The 14,493-nt window shown below is 43.5% G+C and overlaps 1 protein-coding gene across 1 annotated transcript; it reads right to left on the bottom strand.

Annotated features, from left to right (window-relative positions):
- Positions 1 to 9,753: 9,753 nt before the first annotated feature.
- On the bottom strand, positions 9,754 to 12,821 carry aplnra (apelin receptor a). Its single transcript, XM_071482400.1, has 2 exons — positions 12,807 to 12,821; positions 9,754 to 11,833 (listed from the first exon to the last, which is right to left on the bottom strand). The coding sequence occupies exon 2, from the start codon at positions 11,682 to 11,684 to the stop codon at positions 10,599 to 10,601; it is 1,086 nt and encodes a 361-aa protein (XP_071338501.1). The 5' UTR covers positions 11,685 to 11,833; positions 12,807 to 12,821; the 3' UTR covers positions 9,754 to 10,598.
- Between the last annotated feature and the right edge of the window lie 1,672 nt (positions 12,822 to 14,493).

Genomic DNA, 14,493 nt, shown 5'->3' with positions numbered 1-14,493 from the left:
GGCTCAAGGTGTATCAGTGTCCTTATGAAAGATATTCTTATTACATGTTTAGTCACACATGTTGATGAACAGCCTCATGTCAGTGTTACAGATTTCTACATTCCAGTAACAGCTCACTAACCACTAATGAGAATTTCGAGCCCACCCCTCCGTGCTCCCGCTGGGACGCTCCCTGAAGATCTTTGTTTTTCATGCTGTTACCAGGAGGCTCGCTGTTGTCATGGGATGCAACTACACACACGCAGACAGAGAAGCATAACATGATGGATTAAATAATTATAGATGTGTTTCTTAACTACAGCTGTTAGATGATTTATTAGTGTGATATGAGAGCTGTAGCTTGTTGTAGTTTAAGTTCCACTGAATAGAATTAAACTTACACTACACTTAAGTTCTGCTTTACCAGAGCAGAAGCAATTATTCTAGGCTTTTAATCTTATTTACCTGTAAATTGTGAATATTGATAGAATTGATCATTGAACTGGTTTAACTTGCTTTGCTATTGCACCACAATGTTTTCAAAGGTTTCCTTGCAAATTACACTGCATTACACTAGACTGGTTGCCGAAATCCCCTGACATTTAGTTTCTTTGGGGACACGCACCTCAGTCAATTAGGTCCTTCCCAGACCAGCACTCCTCACATAATTGTAGTATCTCAGTTCAAGATACAGCTGTCGAGACAAGAAGTAAAAATGAATGAATTATCCTCCGAAACGAATCCACAGATACTGGTGAACGGTGAACAACAGGAGCAGCAACAGGACGCTGAGGCTGCTACAGTGGAGGAGCAGATCTCTTCTGTCAGTCTGGATGATGAATGCTCAGAGGACAGTGCTTCTGCAGAGAAGGAGAAACAACCAAAGATGCAGTCTGTTCTCCAGCAGGTACGTAACCACATCAGATCACAAGTGGGTACCAAGGCTCCAAAGAGCAGCATACTGGATCTAGTGAAAAGGGTCAAAGACAGGGAAATGGAGATGACACAGGTGAACAGTGAACCTGAGGGGAAGGATGTCAACGGTGATGAGAGGGGACAAGCAGAGATGTCGACAGATGAGAGCAAAGATGAGATGGATCTAAGGGAGGAGGAGCTGTGTGCAAAATTTGAGGAAAAGCTTGAGGCTACTAAAAAAGCCTTAAGGGATGAGTTTGAGGAGCAGATTTCTCAGCTGCGTAATGAAATGCAGGCCTACACTGTCAAGGCTCTGAAAGACTTGGCGTGTAATATATGGAGCCAGCAATCCCACATTCAACAACAGACACATCCCAAAGAACAACAAGAGAGCAAAGGTCCAGACAAGAAACAGAAGCCCCCTGCAGCTCCCTCCCTGGCGTCCAGAAGAGGGAGAGTCCTGACTCGGACCATGACCACCATCATCCCTAAAACTTGTGCTCCTGTCATCATTGGCCCACGAGCCAAATCAGAAACACTGGCCTCCTCAAAGGGCATAAGCTCTCGATTCCTACCAAGAGATCCATCACGCTCCTTACCAGGAAATAAGCCTTACCATAGCCTCAAGCCACTCCCCCCGGGTTGCCCCCCACTGCATCAGCGCAAAAAGACTGTCTGTGCCAAAGCTAAAACAGGAAACTGATGCACCTTGGAGACAAAGGCAATCTTGATCATTTATGCAACTGACCTCATAACAAACCTAGACCATCACATCCAAATGGTCACATAAATAGGAAACCTTTTGTTATTAGTTATTACCTATGACCGTTGCTGTAGCTGGTGCACTATAAAGTACGTTTGGAATTTGCATTTATAATTGTGAAAATAATAAAGCATCTTTCACATTCACTTTTATATAGTCAATGCATTTTTGTGGTATTGTTTAATGAAGTAGCTTGACATAAAATCCAGACTCTTTAACAGAAAAGTCTCATTTAAAAGTTACTTGACAGTGGCATGCTTTACAGGTGGAAGGTTGCAGCTGCCTGCAGATGTGGATTATTCCTGACAAGAGAGTGGGGTCAGGTGTACTCTAGTGCGGGTCTAATTAATGAAATTAATGTTGGTTCACTTCCATGTATCTGCTTTGGTTTCCGGCACCTGGTACCGTCCTGGTATTGCTCACCGTTGAGCCCTCTGATGGCATTATGGGCCTTTTTACAGAAACTATAAACACCTTTGATTATGGCTGCCTATATGAGACTTCAGCAATCTGAGTTGGATAAATCAAGAAGATATTTTCCAAAGTAACAGTGTTTTTAGGACCAGCTTTCTCTTACTGCTCCCCTGCCACTGCTCAGCAAGAAAACACTGTCATGGAAGCATAAATTTCATACTAAAAAATACTTAATTTGTCACGCAGCAGGTAAACTTTCATGTATATTGAACAATTACAGTGATCAATAACCCTTTTTAATGTAAATGTGGTCCTGTTTTGAGAAAGGCTTGAAAAAGGTGACCCCACTCTTTAATCATCATCAAATGAAAACTTTTCCTACTGTGTTTTGGCCATGTGCCGAAAGAAAAAAAAGTTTTGGTAATTGTACAACTTGAACAACAGGTGGCAGCAGTTCATTTCCACAGACTCACAAGCATCTCAGATCACTCTCATCCAGGTAAATGCGTCACTCTCTTTGAGAGAGCAAAGTTTCACTTCTCCTTCAACTCATTGTTGAGGTGGAGCAATATGGGTAAACATGTTATTTCAAATAAATTTTTTGTTCTGCGCGGCCCTCGTTTGAAAAGTAGATATGTAAACACACATAATTATTGTATGTTCCCTCATTACTAGCTGATCCTGTAAAGTGATTGGAAATCAAATTTGTGATGGCACAGTGTAGACTACCTGACCAATGAAGTCACTAATTTGAGGTCACAGACCAGCGGGAGAGTTAAGTAACTCCCCTCCCTTCCTCACATCTACAGACTGCTGCTGCTCCCCAGTGGCCAAACAGCAGAGGACTGCTCTGTACTGATCAGCTCCCAGGACAGAAGATGTGTAACTATGTTCATGTAAACAAGGCAGCGATGAAAGACAGCTTCCAATCTGCTGCGTTTTTACATTGATGTGGCCTCTTAATGACAGTCAGCATCTAAATTTGTTTGACCAAATGACTTTTGTTCCCTTGAATAATCTGCACAAATGTCACCACATGTACTGATGCGGACAAATTAAATTTTTGGATGTTTTGATATCTGTCTAATTTTTTTCCCTGCAATCCTTCTGATGAGGGTCAAAGCGTTAAAATGACATCCTGCCATATTTATCTCCAAATAGTGCTTGCACCCTCTTTATACTTGCAGGAAAGGTGATCTGAACCCTGTTGTTTCTCTCTGACATTTATTTGTGGAGACCTGAGCACCTGAGTGCTTCCAGCAGCTGAACTGGCACTGGGACCAGCCAGTGACAGGAGATGCATTTAGTCCTGAAGCAAGCACAGGAGCCGTGTGCCTCGAGGCAGGCCTTCCACAATGGATGGGATAGAGAAGGATGTGAAGAGAAGCTTTGTGTCTAAGGGATGATGAGGCCTGAGCAACCATATCCGGAGGGGACGAGAGCCCAGCACATTCAGGTCTGGCCAAGCCACGCTGTCCTCGGAAGCAGCATCTCTTGCCTAACGATATCCACCAGCAGCAGGGTTCATTATAATGCACTGTGCAGCAGGAGCCTGGTCCTCCCTTCAAATATTCACCATAGATAGATAGATAGATAGATAGATAGATAGATAGATAGATAGATAGATAGATAGATAGATAGATATTTCCACATATGTGCCACATATGTTAACCCCAGCCTTTACAGTAGACTACAATGTATATCCCCTTAGATATTTTCTCAGCTGACTGAAATCCTCTCGTACACCCAATCAGAACCAGTTAGCGCTGTAACGGGTGGAGGACATGAACGTGAACAACAGTGAATAACAGTGACAGGGAGGAGGTGCTGGGGGGGGGGGGGGGGGGGGGGGGGGGGGGACGACGCATGTGAAAGCCCTGATTTCCTAATCACCTCTTGAAATGTGCCAGAAGATAACGACATTACCATGAAAACACTGATCTCATGTAAATGATGTATTTTTCTGGTCCATTGTTCTCAAGGTCTGGACAATTACAGTGAGAGGCCACTTCCAGGTTACACTAGCCAGATTACTGAGGCAAGGTGATCTCAATAGTGATTCCTGAGCAGACGTGGTAGCAATTTACAGGCAGCATATGGGGAAGAAGTCGAGGAGGGAAACTGCGGCATTGGTGTGTATTGGACACTCAAATGGCCCCTTTTGTTAGGCATGATTGGACATGTAATACCTCATTATTTGTGAGAGCTTATTGATAAGATTTATGGCGATTTGGCTTTGTTTCCAAGGTCTGTGGTGTTCATTACTATCAGCACTGATTCAAGCGAAAGGAAAAGGATATGAACATAAATGAGGCAGTGAATGCAGGGCTGGAGCCTTAGTTTGTTTTCTTTACTTCCAGAGGCACAAACTGCAAAAAGATCACAGGAGAGACTTTCTTATATTTATATTAGTGGTGAAACTAATGTGAAATTCATGTGATAATTTTGTCTTAGTTCATGGTTTGGTTAATTAGATGTCATAAAAAAGTGGAAAAAGTTTTGAACAGTCCAAAAACCAAGATATTCAGATGTACTTATGAGAGAACCAGGAAATATTCACAGTTGAGAAGCTGTAACAATTAAGGCTTTTTTTAAATTGAATGTAAATGATCTTTAATACAACAAATTAAAACAAATTTTTACAAACTAATCGCCACTATTGATTATTTGGATTTTTGGCTGCTTGTTCACAGTTTATTACTATATAGGAAAACAGGTTTTTGTTTGAAAGGCTCTCACACTTTGGGAGCAGGGGGAGGGGTTACAGTGAGACAGAAAAGACAGAAACAAAGACAATCTGCATTGTGAAGGTGTGCACACTGTAAACAAGTATCGAAACATGGATTTAGAGGGAGGGGCCGTCCCCTTTGACAGAGGGAAACTGCTACTTTCCAGGTTTCTGCGTCAGGTTGGGCCGACTTGTTTTGGTGGATCAGAGGCTCTGCTGTCTAGACTGCTGCTGGCTTCATACTCCGACTCAGACACTTTATGTTATTAACAGTACAGTATAAGCCTTAATCCTGCGGTCAGTTTCTCATCACAAAGCTGTCAATCCCTCAGTGAGCATGAACAGGGCTTAAAAACAAGGCCCCTCATACAAAATCCCACCTGTTCACTGACTGTACATTTTTCTTTTCCCAGAGTTTGCTCTGGATTTGTTACTGCAAGTGTGTGTTATAAAAGCCAGTGATGTGGTGATTTATAAAATGTGTGTAAAATACAACTGGTATTTATTATTATATTGGCTCCTTATTAAACACTTAACAATAGCTCATTTTTATCAGTCCAAAAGGGAGTCTGCACTGTCCTGTAAATAACCTGCAATAACTTACATGGTTTAGAGAACATCTGTAAACCTCTGGATATGGAATTAATCTGGGTTAGACATGCAATTTAATCTTTTATTTAAAGCCAGAGTTCTGCAATACACATTGATTTTTTGGGCTTTAGTTCTGGTACGCAAAATTTGTTTGGCGAAAGCAGAGTTGTTTCCCTCTGTTTCCAGTCTTTATGCTAAGCTAAGCTAAGCTAACTGCCTCCAGCTTCATATTGAACAGACAGATTTGAGAGTGGTATCTTCTTGTCTAACTCTTGGCAAGAGTGGTGCATGAACATTTTTCTTAAAATGTCAAACTGTTCATTTACTTTAATAGAATGTTACATAAAAACTTAATAATCATAAAAAAGTTGTCACATCTAGTTTTCTACGTCTTTCTGCATGAATGCAAATTACAAATAAAATGCAATTCAGAAAAAAATTTCAGCTCATCAGCTTATTGTGATTTACTGTGGTTTGATCAGAACTGACTGACAAACTCTGATTGGTGAGTGGATACATGTAATATCATCTTCTTCCAACTGAGCCCCACGCCTTTCAAACCACTGAGAAAAGTACAGAGAAAAAAGTGTGTATCCATGTAAAATAAAATGCTGATTGAGAAAATGTGTTTGCAGGACCTCTAAAGAAAGGAGACAATTCCAGAAAAGGAGAGAGGAAGAAAACAAGAACAAACACAATACCACACACACTCCTGCTAACCTACCTAACCACCCACACACAGACACACACACACACACACACACACACTCACACACGGGAACAAATGCATGCCACACTTCAACACCCTCACCCCCACCCCCTCCATCAAATCCTCTTTCCTGAGTTTTGGGTTGTCTAATAGACCCTTTGTGCTCAATATTCACAGGTACGACAGAAAGGCAGGCAGGGAGAGGGACACCCAAAGGTTCTCTGAGCTTTCAGAGAAAAAAGGTGGGGGATAATCAGTAATGCCCCCCCCTCTCTCCCTCTCCCCCTCCTCCTTCACTCTGTGTTAAATCAACTAATGGGTGGTTTGTATGGAGAGACACTTTCCCTAACTGCATCTTTTTGATACATATCCCGGAGCTAATGCTGTTTGTTTGTGATTATTTGAATGGGGAGCTGATTGTGTGTGTGTGTGTGTGTGTGTGTGTGTGTGTGTGTGTGTGTGTGTGTGTGTGTGTGTGTGTGTGTGTGTGTGTGTGAGTGTGTGTGTGTGTGTGTGTGTGTGTGTGTGTGTGGGTTATAGTTAGGCAACAGGTGGACAAATGCTATAGAGAAAGTAGGGTTAGCGTTGACAGGCCGTGGAATGTGTCAGATCTCTGTTTACATGTGCATATGAACACACACACACATACACACACACACGCGCTATAGAGCGCATTTGTTGCAGCTTGGGTGGGATGGAACAGCAGGGAGATCTGAGGAGAGGCGAGCAGTTGCGTTTTGGTTCAGATGTCCCATTTGGGTGTGGCAGCTCACACTGACGACAACACTCAGGAGCAGGCACCTGTGTGGGCTGCTGTCATGTGTTTATGTGAATGGTACTTTATTTTAAGTTAATACCATGCCACTGCCATAAAGACTAACTAGAACACCAGTTGTATATTTATTCACCTTTTAGTAACATTTGATTTAAAAAAAAAAAACTACAATGCCCAGCTGTTTTAGGAAATGATTTTGCCCATTTAACTATTATTCAACTATCATCTGGGACCTGTTTTAAAAGATTTGCTTCAGTCAGTACAACAGGGTTTGGGATTGAGAGCCACAGACAGGCATAGGAAGGAGGAAAATATTGAGAGACAAACTTAGATTGTAGGTTTTGGTGTTTTCATGGAGTTTGTTGATAATAACAGACATGTAGAATATCTCCAGGCTTATCCTTTAAGATGGAAGCCTAGAGCAGCTTAGTTGGTGATCATGAAAATACTCATTTGATCTCAAGTACATAAGCAAAGTGTCAGACAGTGAAACAAATCCATAACTTGTGGAAAAATGAATTAGGAAATGTCCAGTGACTTCAAGTTTATGCGTCAAATTACATGCACAATGACCAGCATGTAGTAGAGTGTGCACAAGGCTGCAGGGTGGGTTTTTTTTGGTTTGTTTTGAACAGAGGTAGCAGCTGTTGGTCAGAAGAACTAAAACCACTACAGTTAATGGGAAAGTTCATGCCTTACTCTCCTGATAAGGAAAAAAAGTCATTTTAAGAGGCCGGTGGATTAACATGGTTGACCTCTCTCTAACAATACTCTGAGCACTGTAAAGCCCACACCCAAACATCCACACACACAAACAGGTCACACAGGCCACACACAAACACGAACAACATTTATGTGCATTTTGAGGGCAACACAAGTGTTGTTTTTGTGTTGGCGCTGTAAAGCACTGGGGTGCTTTGCTCAGCTGGTATTCTGGATGAGTTATCCCAACGTGGACTTGCTGGCTAACAGCATCAGACAAGCTGTCAGCCCGGCTCATCTCAATAACAACAAGAAGTCTGGCCAGTCCAGCATGCATGACTGACTCCACACTGTTTCCACTGTCTTACTGTCAACTGCATGTCGACTATAGTGTAATTCCACTTTTATGGTCCTATATTGTTAAATGGTGTAGAAAGTCTGTGTTATGGGGTTGATTCCCTTTGTATCTGATATATTAAACTCAACTGTACTTGTAAATCTCCACTTTCCCTCTAAATGGCATCTGACTGAACCATATGAAGAATGACTGTGTGTTTTAGTGATCCTGTTTCTGTTTGTGTGTGTTGAGGCCTGCACATCCATCACAATGACCATCCCATGATCTGCTTCAAGCTCCATCATATCTGCTCCATTTGGCCAGGACGCACAATGAGTAACATATGATCCCTCACACACAAAAAGACAAGATGAATCATGGGGCTTCACATTCTCGTCGTTTCACACGTGTTGTTACTTTAAGATGTGGTGCAAGACGAGCTCCCGTGGCTGTGATTTTCCCAACCAGTCTCCCAAGCTAAATGACCGTATAGGTTGCTTGTCCCTACCCTTGGATACGAGGTCGCCAGTGGCAGGCGTGCCAGACCTTTGTTGACATGGTAATGATAATAAACACATGGTTAAGGTTGTGGAACGGTCATGGATAAAAGAATCAACACTGACTATTAGTTTTTACAAGCTAACAGTGGTCTCTTGTTCATGCACCCCAACCTCCTAAGAACGTGGACTTTGCTCCATATACTACGTCACCTGACTTCCTCCTTTCCTCCATCATGATTACAAAAGCCACTAGAGATTGACTAATGAGAAAACCTAACTATAGCCTCAGTCATAATAAGCTGCTTGCACAGATGATCTCCGTGGTCATTTTTTCCCTTTTCTTACAGGGCAGTCTTGATTTTTCTTAACTTCCTCACCTCATTCCCATTTTCTACTCAGTGTATTGGAGCATCTGCAGTCAGCTGCCCTCCTCCCCCACCGACCCCCCCCCCCCCCCCCCCCCCCCCCCCCTCAGCCCCGCCCTGCACCCAAGCAACCGCTCTAACTGCAATCTCTTGTCAGCGGAGACAAATATTGACTTGTTCGGCGGCCCGACTTCTGCCAGGATTAGAGCCCCACTTCCCCCCCTCCACGGCCACCGCCGCCATCTCTAAATGGTGATTATGTCCAACAGAGCTCATTACTGTCAACTCAAAGGATCCCTCAGAAGAGTCACTCATTGGTAATGACCCTATTATTCAGTGAACATGTGGGGTTTGGTCAGCTTTACCTCCTGCGGATGGACAGTGTTTTTGTGACAGTAAACATTAACATTGTTTCACATGAGCTTCAGGTTCTTTGAAACTTGTCTGTTTCACTAAAAGCACGTTACTCAGAGTACTTGGATGGTGCCTCAGTCTTCTGGTCATAAATAAATACAGCGTTTCAAATTCAAAGACCTTTGACTGTAACCCACAGGACTGTGTCATCAAATAGTTAAAGCACCTCAGATGACAGAAGTCACAACTGAGGATCGAATACACACTCTCAGGATGGCCGGTAGTTTGCATAATCCGGTTACAGTCTGGATACTGGCTGTGAATCAACAGAGATTAGAGATCTATTAGTCTGAAGGTGTGACACAAATGCAAGGTAACTCATAACAAAGCCTTAACCTGCTGGAGATACTTAACACAGGATAACAGGATGGTGTAATGAAACGGATTTGAAACTACAGGTTTAATGAAAGAGTTTCCAAAGACCTTTTTTGTGCAAATATTTACATTTGGGATTAGAGTTTTCTTTACTTTCTCCTCTGCACCTTTAAAATCATTTTCAAAGCAAAGATATGACACTGGTTTTCACGCACTCTTACACACATTCTCAATGAATCTAAGAGATCTAGTTCATAGAGCACATCTTTAATGCAGTAGTTAGTTACAGTGATGTCAAAAAATAAAACATATACATCAGATCGGAACATTTATAAAGTTCCTTTGTCCCTCTTTAGTGCCGTGGCTGCACCGCGAGACCCCCTCCACCCTGCCCCACCCCGTTCCTGTTCCCCAACATTTGTCAACTGCCATCTGCCTGTCTGCCCCCGTCTCCTCTACACAAACTATATAATTAAGCTGCAACACCTTTTCTCCTCTTACGCCCACCCTCCCCCGCCCCCTCCCCATCCACAGCACAGACTTCTACCTTCACAAACAACAAGCTCTCAAGAGGACACTGCTCTGTTTGATTTCCCTGCTCACACATATATATTTTAAAACAAGTGCTTATAAAACAAAACAGCAATAGATCTGAACAAAAAAAAAAAAGCTATGGTATGAAAATACTGTACAGCTTTATGTTTCCTCCAGTGTAAACAAATTTCTATGCAAATTGATTCGCAATTCCAAAAATCAGTGTATGTTTTTAAAATCAGACAACTTTTGCAAACAACAAAAGGAAAAAAATAGACTTTATCTCTGACAATTTGAGGAGCAAAGCAGCTAAGGAGCTCAGCCGGCTGGCTCCAGCTTCCCAGGTCCACACACCAAAGAGAGCATCGACGCCTCTCACTGTAGAACAGGAGGAACATATAATGGATTTCATGACTGTGAGCAGTGGCAATTCAAAGTTCATCATCTCATCTTACCAGCTTTCAACAATGGACACATGTGGTCTGTATTTTTACAAGTGTTCCAGTGGTGGGAGCTGGGACCGTCCCGCAGCACCGCTCCACCTTTCCTTTTACTCTCTACACCTTTGTGGCCAGAGACTGAATCTCTGACTTCTGAGTCTGGGCGCTGAGTGTGGACGACATGGAGCTCATCTGGCCATGCATAGCCTTCTTCAGGTTGAGCAGGCACAGACACTGGGAACGAAAGCGCAGGTCAAAGAAGGCGTACAAAAATGGGTTGAGGCAGCTGTTGACGTAGGCCAAACAGGTAGCATAGGGGTGAGCCAGGAGCAGGAAGCGCAGGAAGCCGCAGGAGCTCGGAGCCAGGTTCAGGTAAGAGAGGGCGTCCATGCTCTTCAGCACGTGGAAGGGAGTCCAGCAGATGGCAAAAACCACCACCAGTGTGGTGATGATCTTCAGCAGCCTCTTCTTCTTCTGGTCCTCCTTGCGCAGGTTGTTGAAGTGACGTGTAACGGTGCAGCCGATGAAGCAGTAGAAGATGGTCATGGCCAAGAAAGGCAGAAGAAAACCCAAGGCAGAGGAGGACAAGCTGAGTCCTGCAATCCAGAGATAGTCGTGCCTCTGGTTCAAAGTCACTAGGCTGAAGTCCATAGCGCATGTGGTCCGGTTGCTGTTCAGGTCGTTCACAGTGGTGCGGAAGAGCAGTGTGGGCACAGCCAGCAGGCCAGACAGGAACCAAATGGCACCCAAGGACGCCAGCATGGTGCCCCGTGAGCGCAGCCGGCTGCTGGACAGAGAGTGAACGATGGCCAGGTAGCGGTCAAAGCTCAGGCAAGTGAGGCAGAAAACACTGGCATACATGTTGACCAGAACAACGTAGCTGCTGATCTTGCACAGAGCCACACCAAAGGGCCAGTGGTAGCCCAGCGCCGTGTACACAGCCCAGAGAGGTAGGGTTATAACAAAGGTGAGGTCAGCAAGGGCCAGGTTTCCTATGTAGACGTCTGCAGCCCGGCGTTTAGATTTGGATCTCCAGACTGTGAAGATGACAACGCCGTTACCCGACAGACCCAGGATGAAGATGAGCATGTAGAGGACCGGGATGAGGGAGTAAGAGGGCTCCCACTCTGAGAAGTCACAGGCAGTCTCATTATCATCGTAATACTCATAGCTATCAACATATTCCCCAGTGGTGGTCTCCATGCTGCAGTAGGGAAAAAAAATCCTTAGTCTTTTGCAAAAAAAAAAAAAAAAAAAAAAAAAAAAAAAAGACAGATAGTCCTGTACAGTTCCAAGGCCTCAGCGGTGAATCACTGGAGCTGCTGCTTCTGCTGAGCTGCTGCTGCCGGGAACTGGAGGAGAGAGAGAGACAGTTTGTTGTGTGTGAGAGTGACTGACTGTAGGCGCTGCCTGCCTTTTTAAACTCAGCCCTCCACACCCCTGGTTCCCTCCCAGGACGACCCCCTCCATCCCACCCCACCTTCCCTCCCTCCTGCCCCAGTAAGACATCCCTCAGCCCACCTCCTCCCCCTCCTCCTCCTCCCCCTCCTCCTCTCTCACCTCCTCCCGCAGGACGTTCCCCACTAGACAGGTCAAGCCCTCATTTATAAGAGTCAAGTGAAATTAACAACAAACCTGCAACTTTTTTTTTTTCAGCCAAACGTTTTGTTTGGTTTTTGTGCCGAAAATCGAAGATTAAATTTACCACATTTTACTACTACTACTACTACTACTACTACTAATAATAATAATAATAATAATAATAATAATAATAATAATAGTAATAATACAAATAATAATAATGATATCATCCTATACTAATAATCAATTACGGTCCTTTCCTGAATGAATGACCTCATGTAAACAGAGGGCTGATGCGTCTCCCTGCCTCTCTCTCTCTCTTTTCTTGTGATAACTTCATCTGTTAATCGTAATAAAATCGGGTGAATAAAAATTCTGGGTTGCTTCAGATCCTCAGTGATTTCGTTGGAGGAGGTGGACCCTGGTGGCGGAACAAGTCGCGACATCTCAACTTCTCCTGTTTTACACCACAAAGGATTCAAAGGCTGTTAAAAGCGCGGAGATGCGTCTCATTTTGCCTTTTACTGGTCGAAACGTTGGACCTTTCATTTCATATATATATATATATATATTTATATTAGGAGTTTAAGGAGTTGCTTCGAAATGGGACCGTAATTAGATCGACAACCAAATGCAAAGCGTTTGAAGATTAGATGAAATGTCAGCGGGCAGCTCAGGGGATGTGTGAATTCAATTCTCAAGTCTGAGGATTAATTTCCATGAGAAAAGGCGAAGCAAACTCACCGGTCTGAAACAAAAACAAAAGGAAACTTCACGTTGACACCATCATTTCTAAACCCTTTTCACTGGACCCTTTGGTTCCTGCATGTTCATCTAACCTCCCCGCTGATTGCATCATGTTGGGAGATCAAACAGGCAAATGTGTGCAGCTCATGTTAAATTGGTTCATAACGTTTTTCTTTTGGTTTAAAAGTCGTTTGTGGACAGTTTGTTTGTTTCACTGCACGTGTTGGTCCAACAATAAAAAAAAATGAACCCATCAGTGAATTCTACTACATTTTGACAAAGCATTCAAACAGCAGTACGACTCCCCAGCCGGCTCAAATGAAGTACTGTCAGTGAAACAAAGAGTGGACAAGTCTGAGCGGAGCTGAACATTATTTACAGCAGGTTTAGTTTAGATCACTTGTCCAAAAACAGGCCTCCTTGTGGTGATAACAGGAACCTGCCACATGAATCCTGACTGTGGATTATTGTAACGCAGAAGCTTTGAGAGATGTCTCTGATGAAAGCTATAGATCAATGCTTATCAGCCTGCAGTGAGTGACTGCTGATGGTATTGTACTGAGAGCCAGTTGAGGGGAGTATATCATGGCAGAGACTTTATCCTTTCAACAGTGAAGAGACGTTGGCGCCCAGATCAGGTGAGAAGCACCTGAGCTCTACTCACATCATTTTGTTATCACGGATCAAACATTTCAAGTGACAGTGGTTCTGCATATCTTACAGCCTCCTCCTTAGCCTGGCTATGGTAAAAAAAAATCTTTGGAAAACCACACACAAGCAGTCACACACACACACACACACACACACACACACACACACACACACACACACACGCACACAAACACACACTCACGCACACACACCCACCAGGTGGGTCCCACCTCCACTTCATTCCCCAGGGGAGAGGATTGGGCGCCTGCTGCTTTGCAGACCCAGTATCCCTTACACAAATAAATTTGCAAATTTAAAAAATAAAGGCGAGTAGATAAGAAACAGATGGTCAGATTAGACCATCGTCTTGGATATCTTCAGAGGACCTCCTCACTTGTTAATCATAGCCTTTATAGGTGCCAAGATAAAGTCCCACTGCTGATCCTGAGCTCAGTTTTACGGGGGGGTGGATGGGAGGGGATGATTATCAGCTGAGGTTGAGGATTGATTTACATTTCTTTCCAAATAAATACATGGGTGAAATATATTCAACATAATTTTTCAAGTTATGGCATGCTTTTATTTTGTGTCATATTTTCTCTCTGTCATATACAGTATTACCATAGCGTAGCTACTTATAGCTGCGATGTGTGACAGGGTTTTCTCTCTTTAGGCCTGGACCACACATGCTTCCCTGCCACAGCTGTGACTGCTTTTGATCTGCTGTTGTAATGACCCTGCTGCTGTGATGGGGCTGCTCCGGTCTCACTCTGATGTTATTGTGTTTGTATATGGACAAAATGTAGCCAGAGTTGATGATATCACATGCTTTGAAGAGAGGTGTGGTGCAAGATATTCATCTTCACTGAAGTTCACTGACGTCAGTGACAGGCAACTTGGGGGACATTTGTAATGGACGCATGTCAGCTCCAGTCTGGTCAGAGGAGGAGATAAGTGATTGAAGGAGGAATCTGTGACCTGAGGTTTGTTTGAAGTGTAAAAATTGTTGGCAGCACACAGAGCCCCCAGTTCA

This window comes from Trachinotus anak, unplaced genomic scaffold, assembly GCF_046630095.1.
Source record: "Trachinotus anak isolate AG129_WGS33_773 ecotype Australia unplaced genomic scaffold, CSIRO_AGI_Tana_v1 ptg000008l, whole genome shotgun sequence".
Classification (NCBI taxonomy): Eukaryota; Metazoa; Chordata; class Actinopteri; order Carangiformes; family Carangidae; genus Trachinotus; species Trachinotus anak.
This window is presented reverse-complemented; position numbering and strand designations above follow the sequence as displayed.

Bases quoted from the DNA above. Each gene is read 5' to 3' on its own strand.
- aplnra (XM_071482400.1), bottom strand. From the start codon at position 11,684: ATGGAGACCACCACTGGGGAATATGTTGATAGCTATGAGTATTACGAT.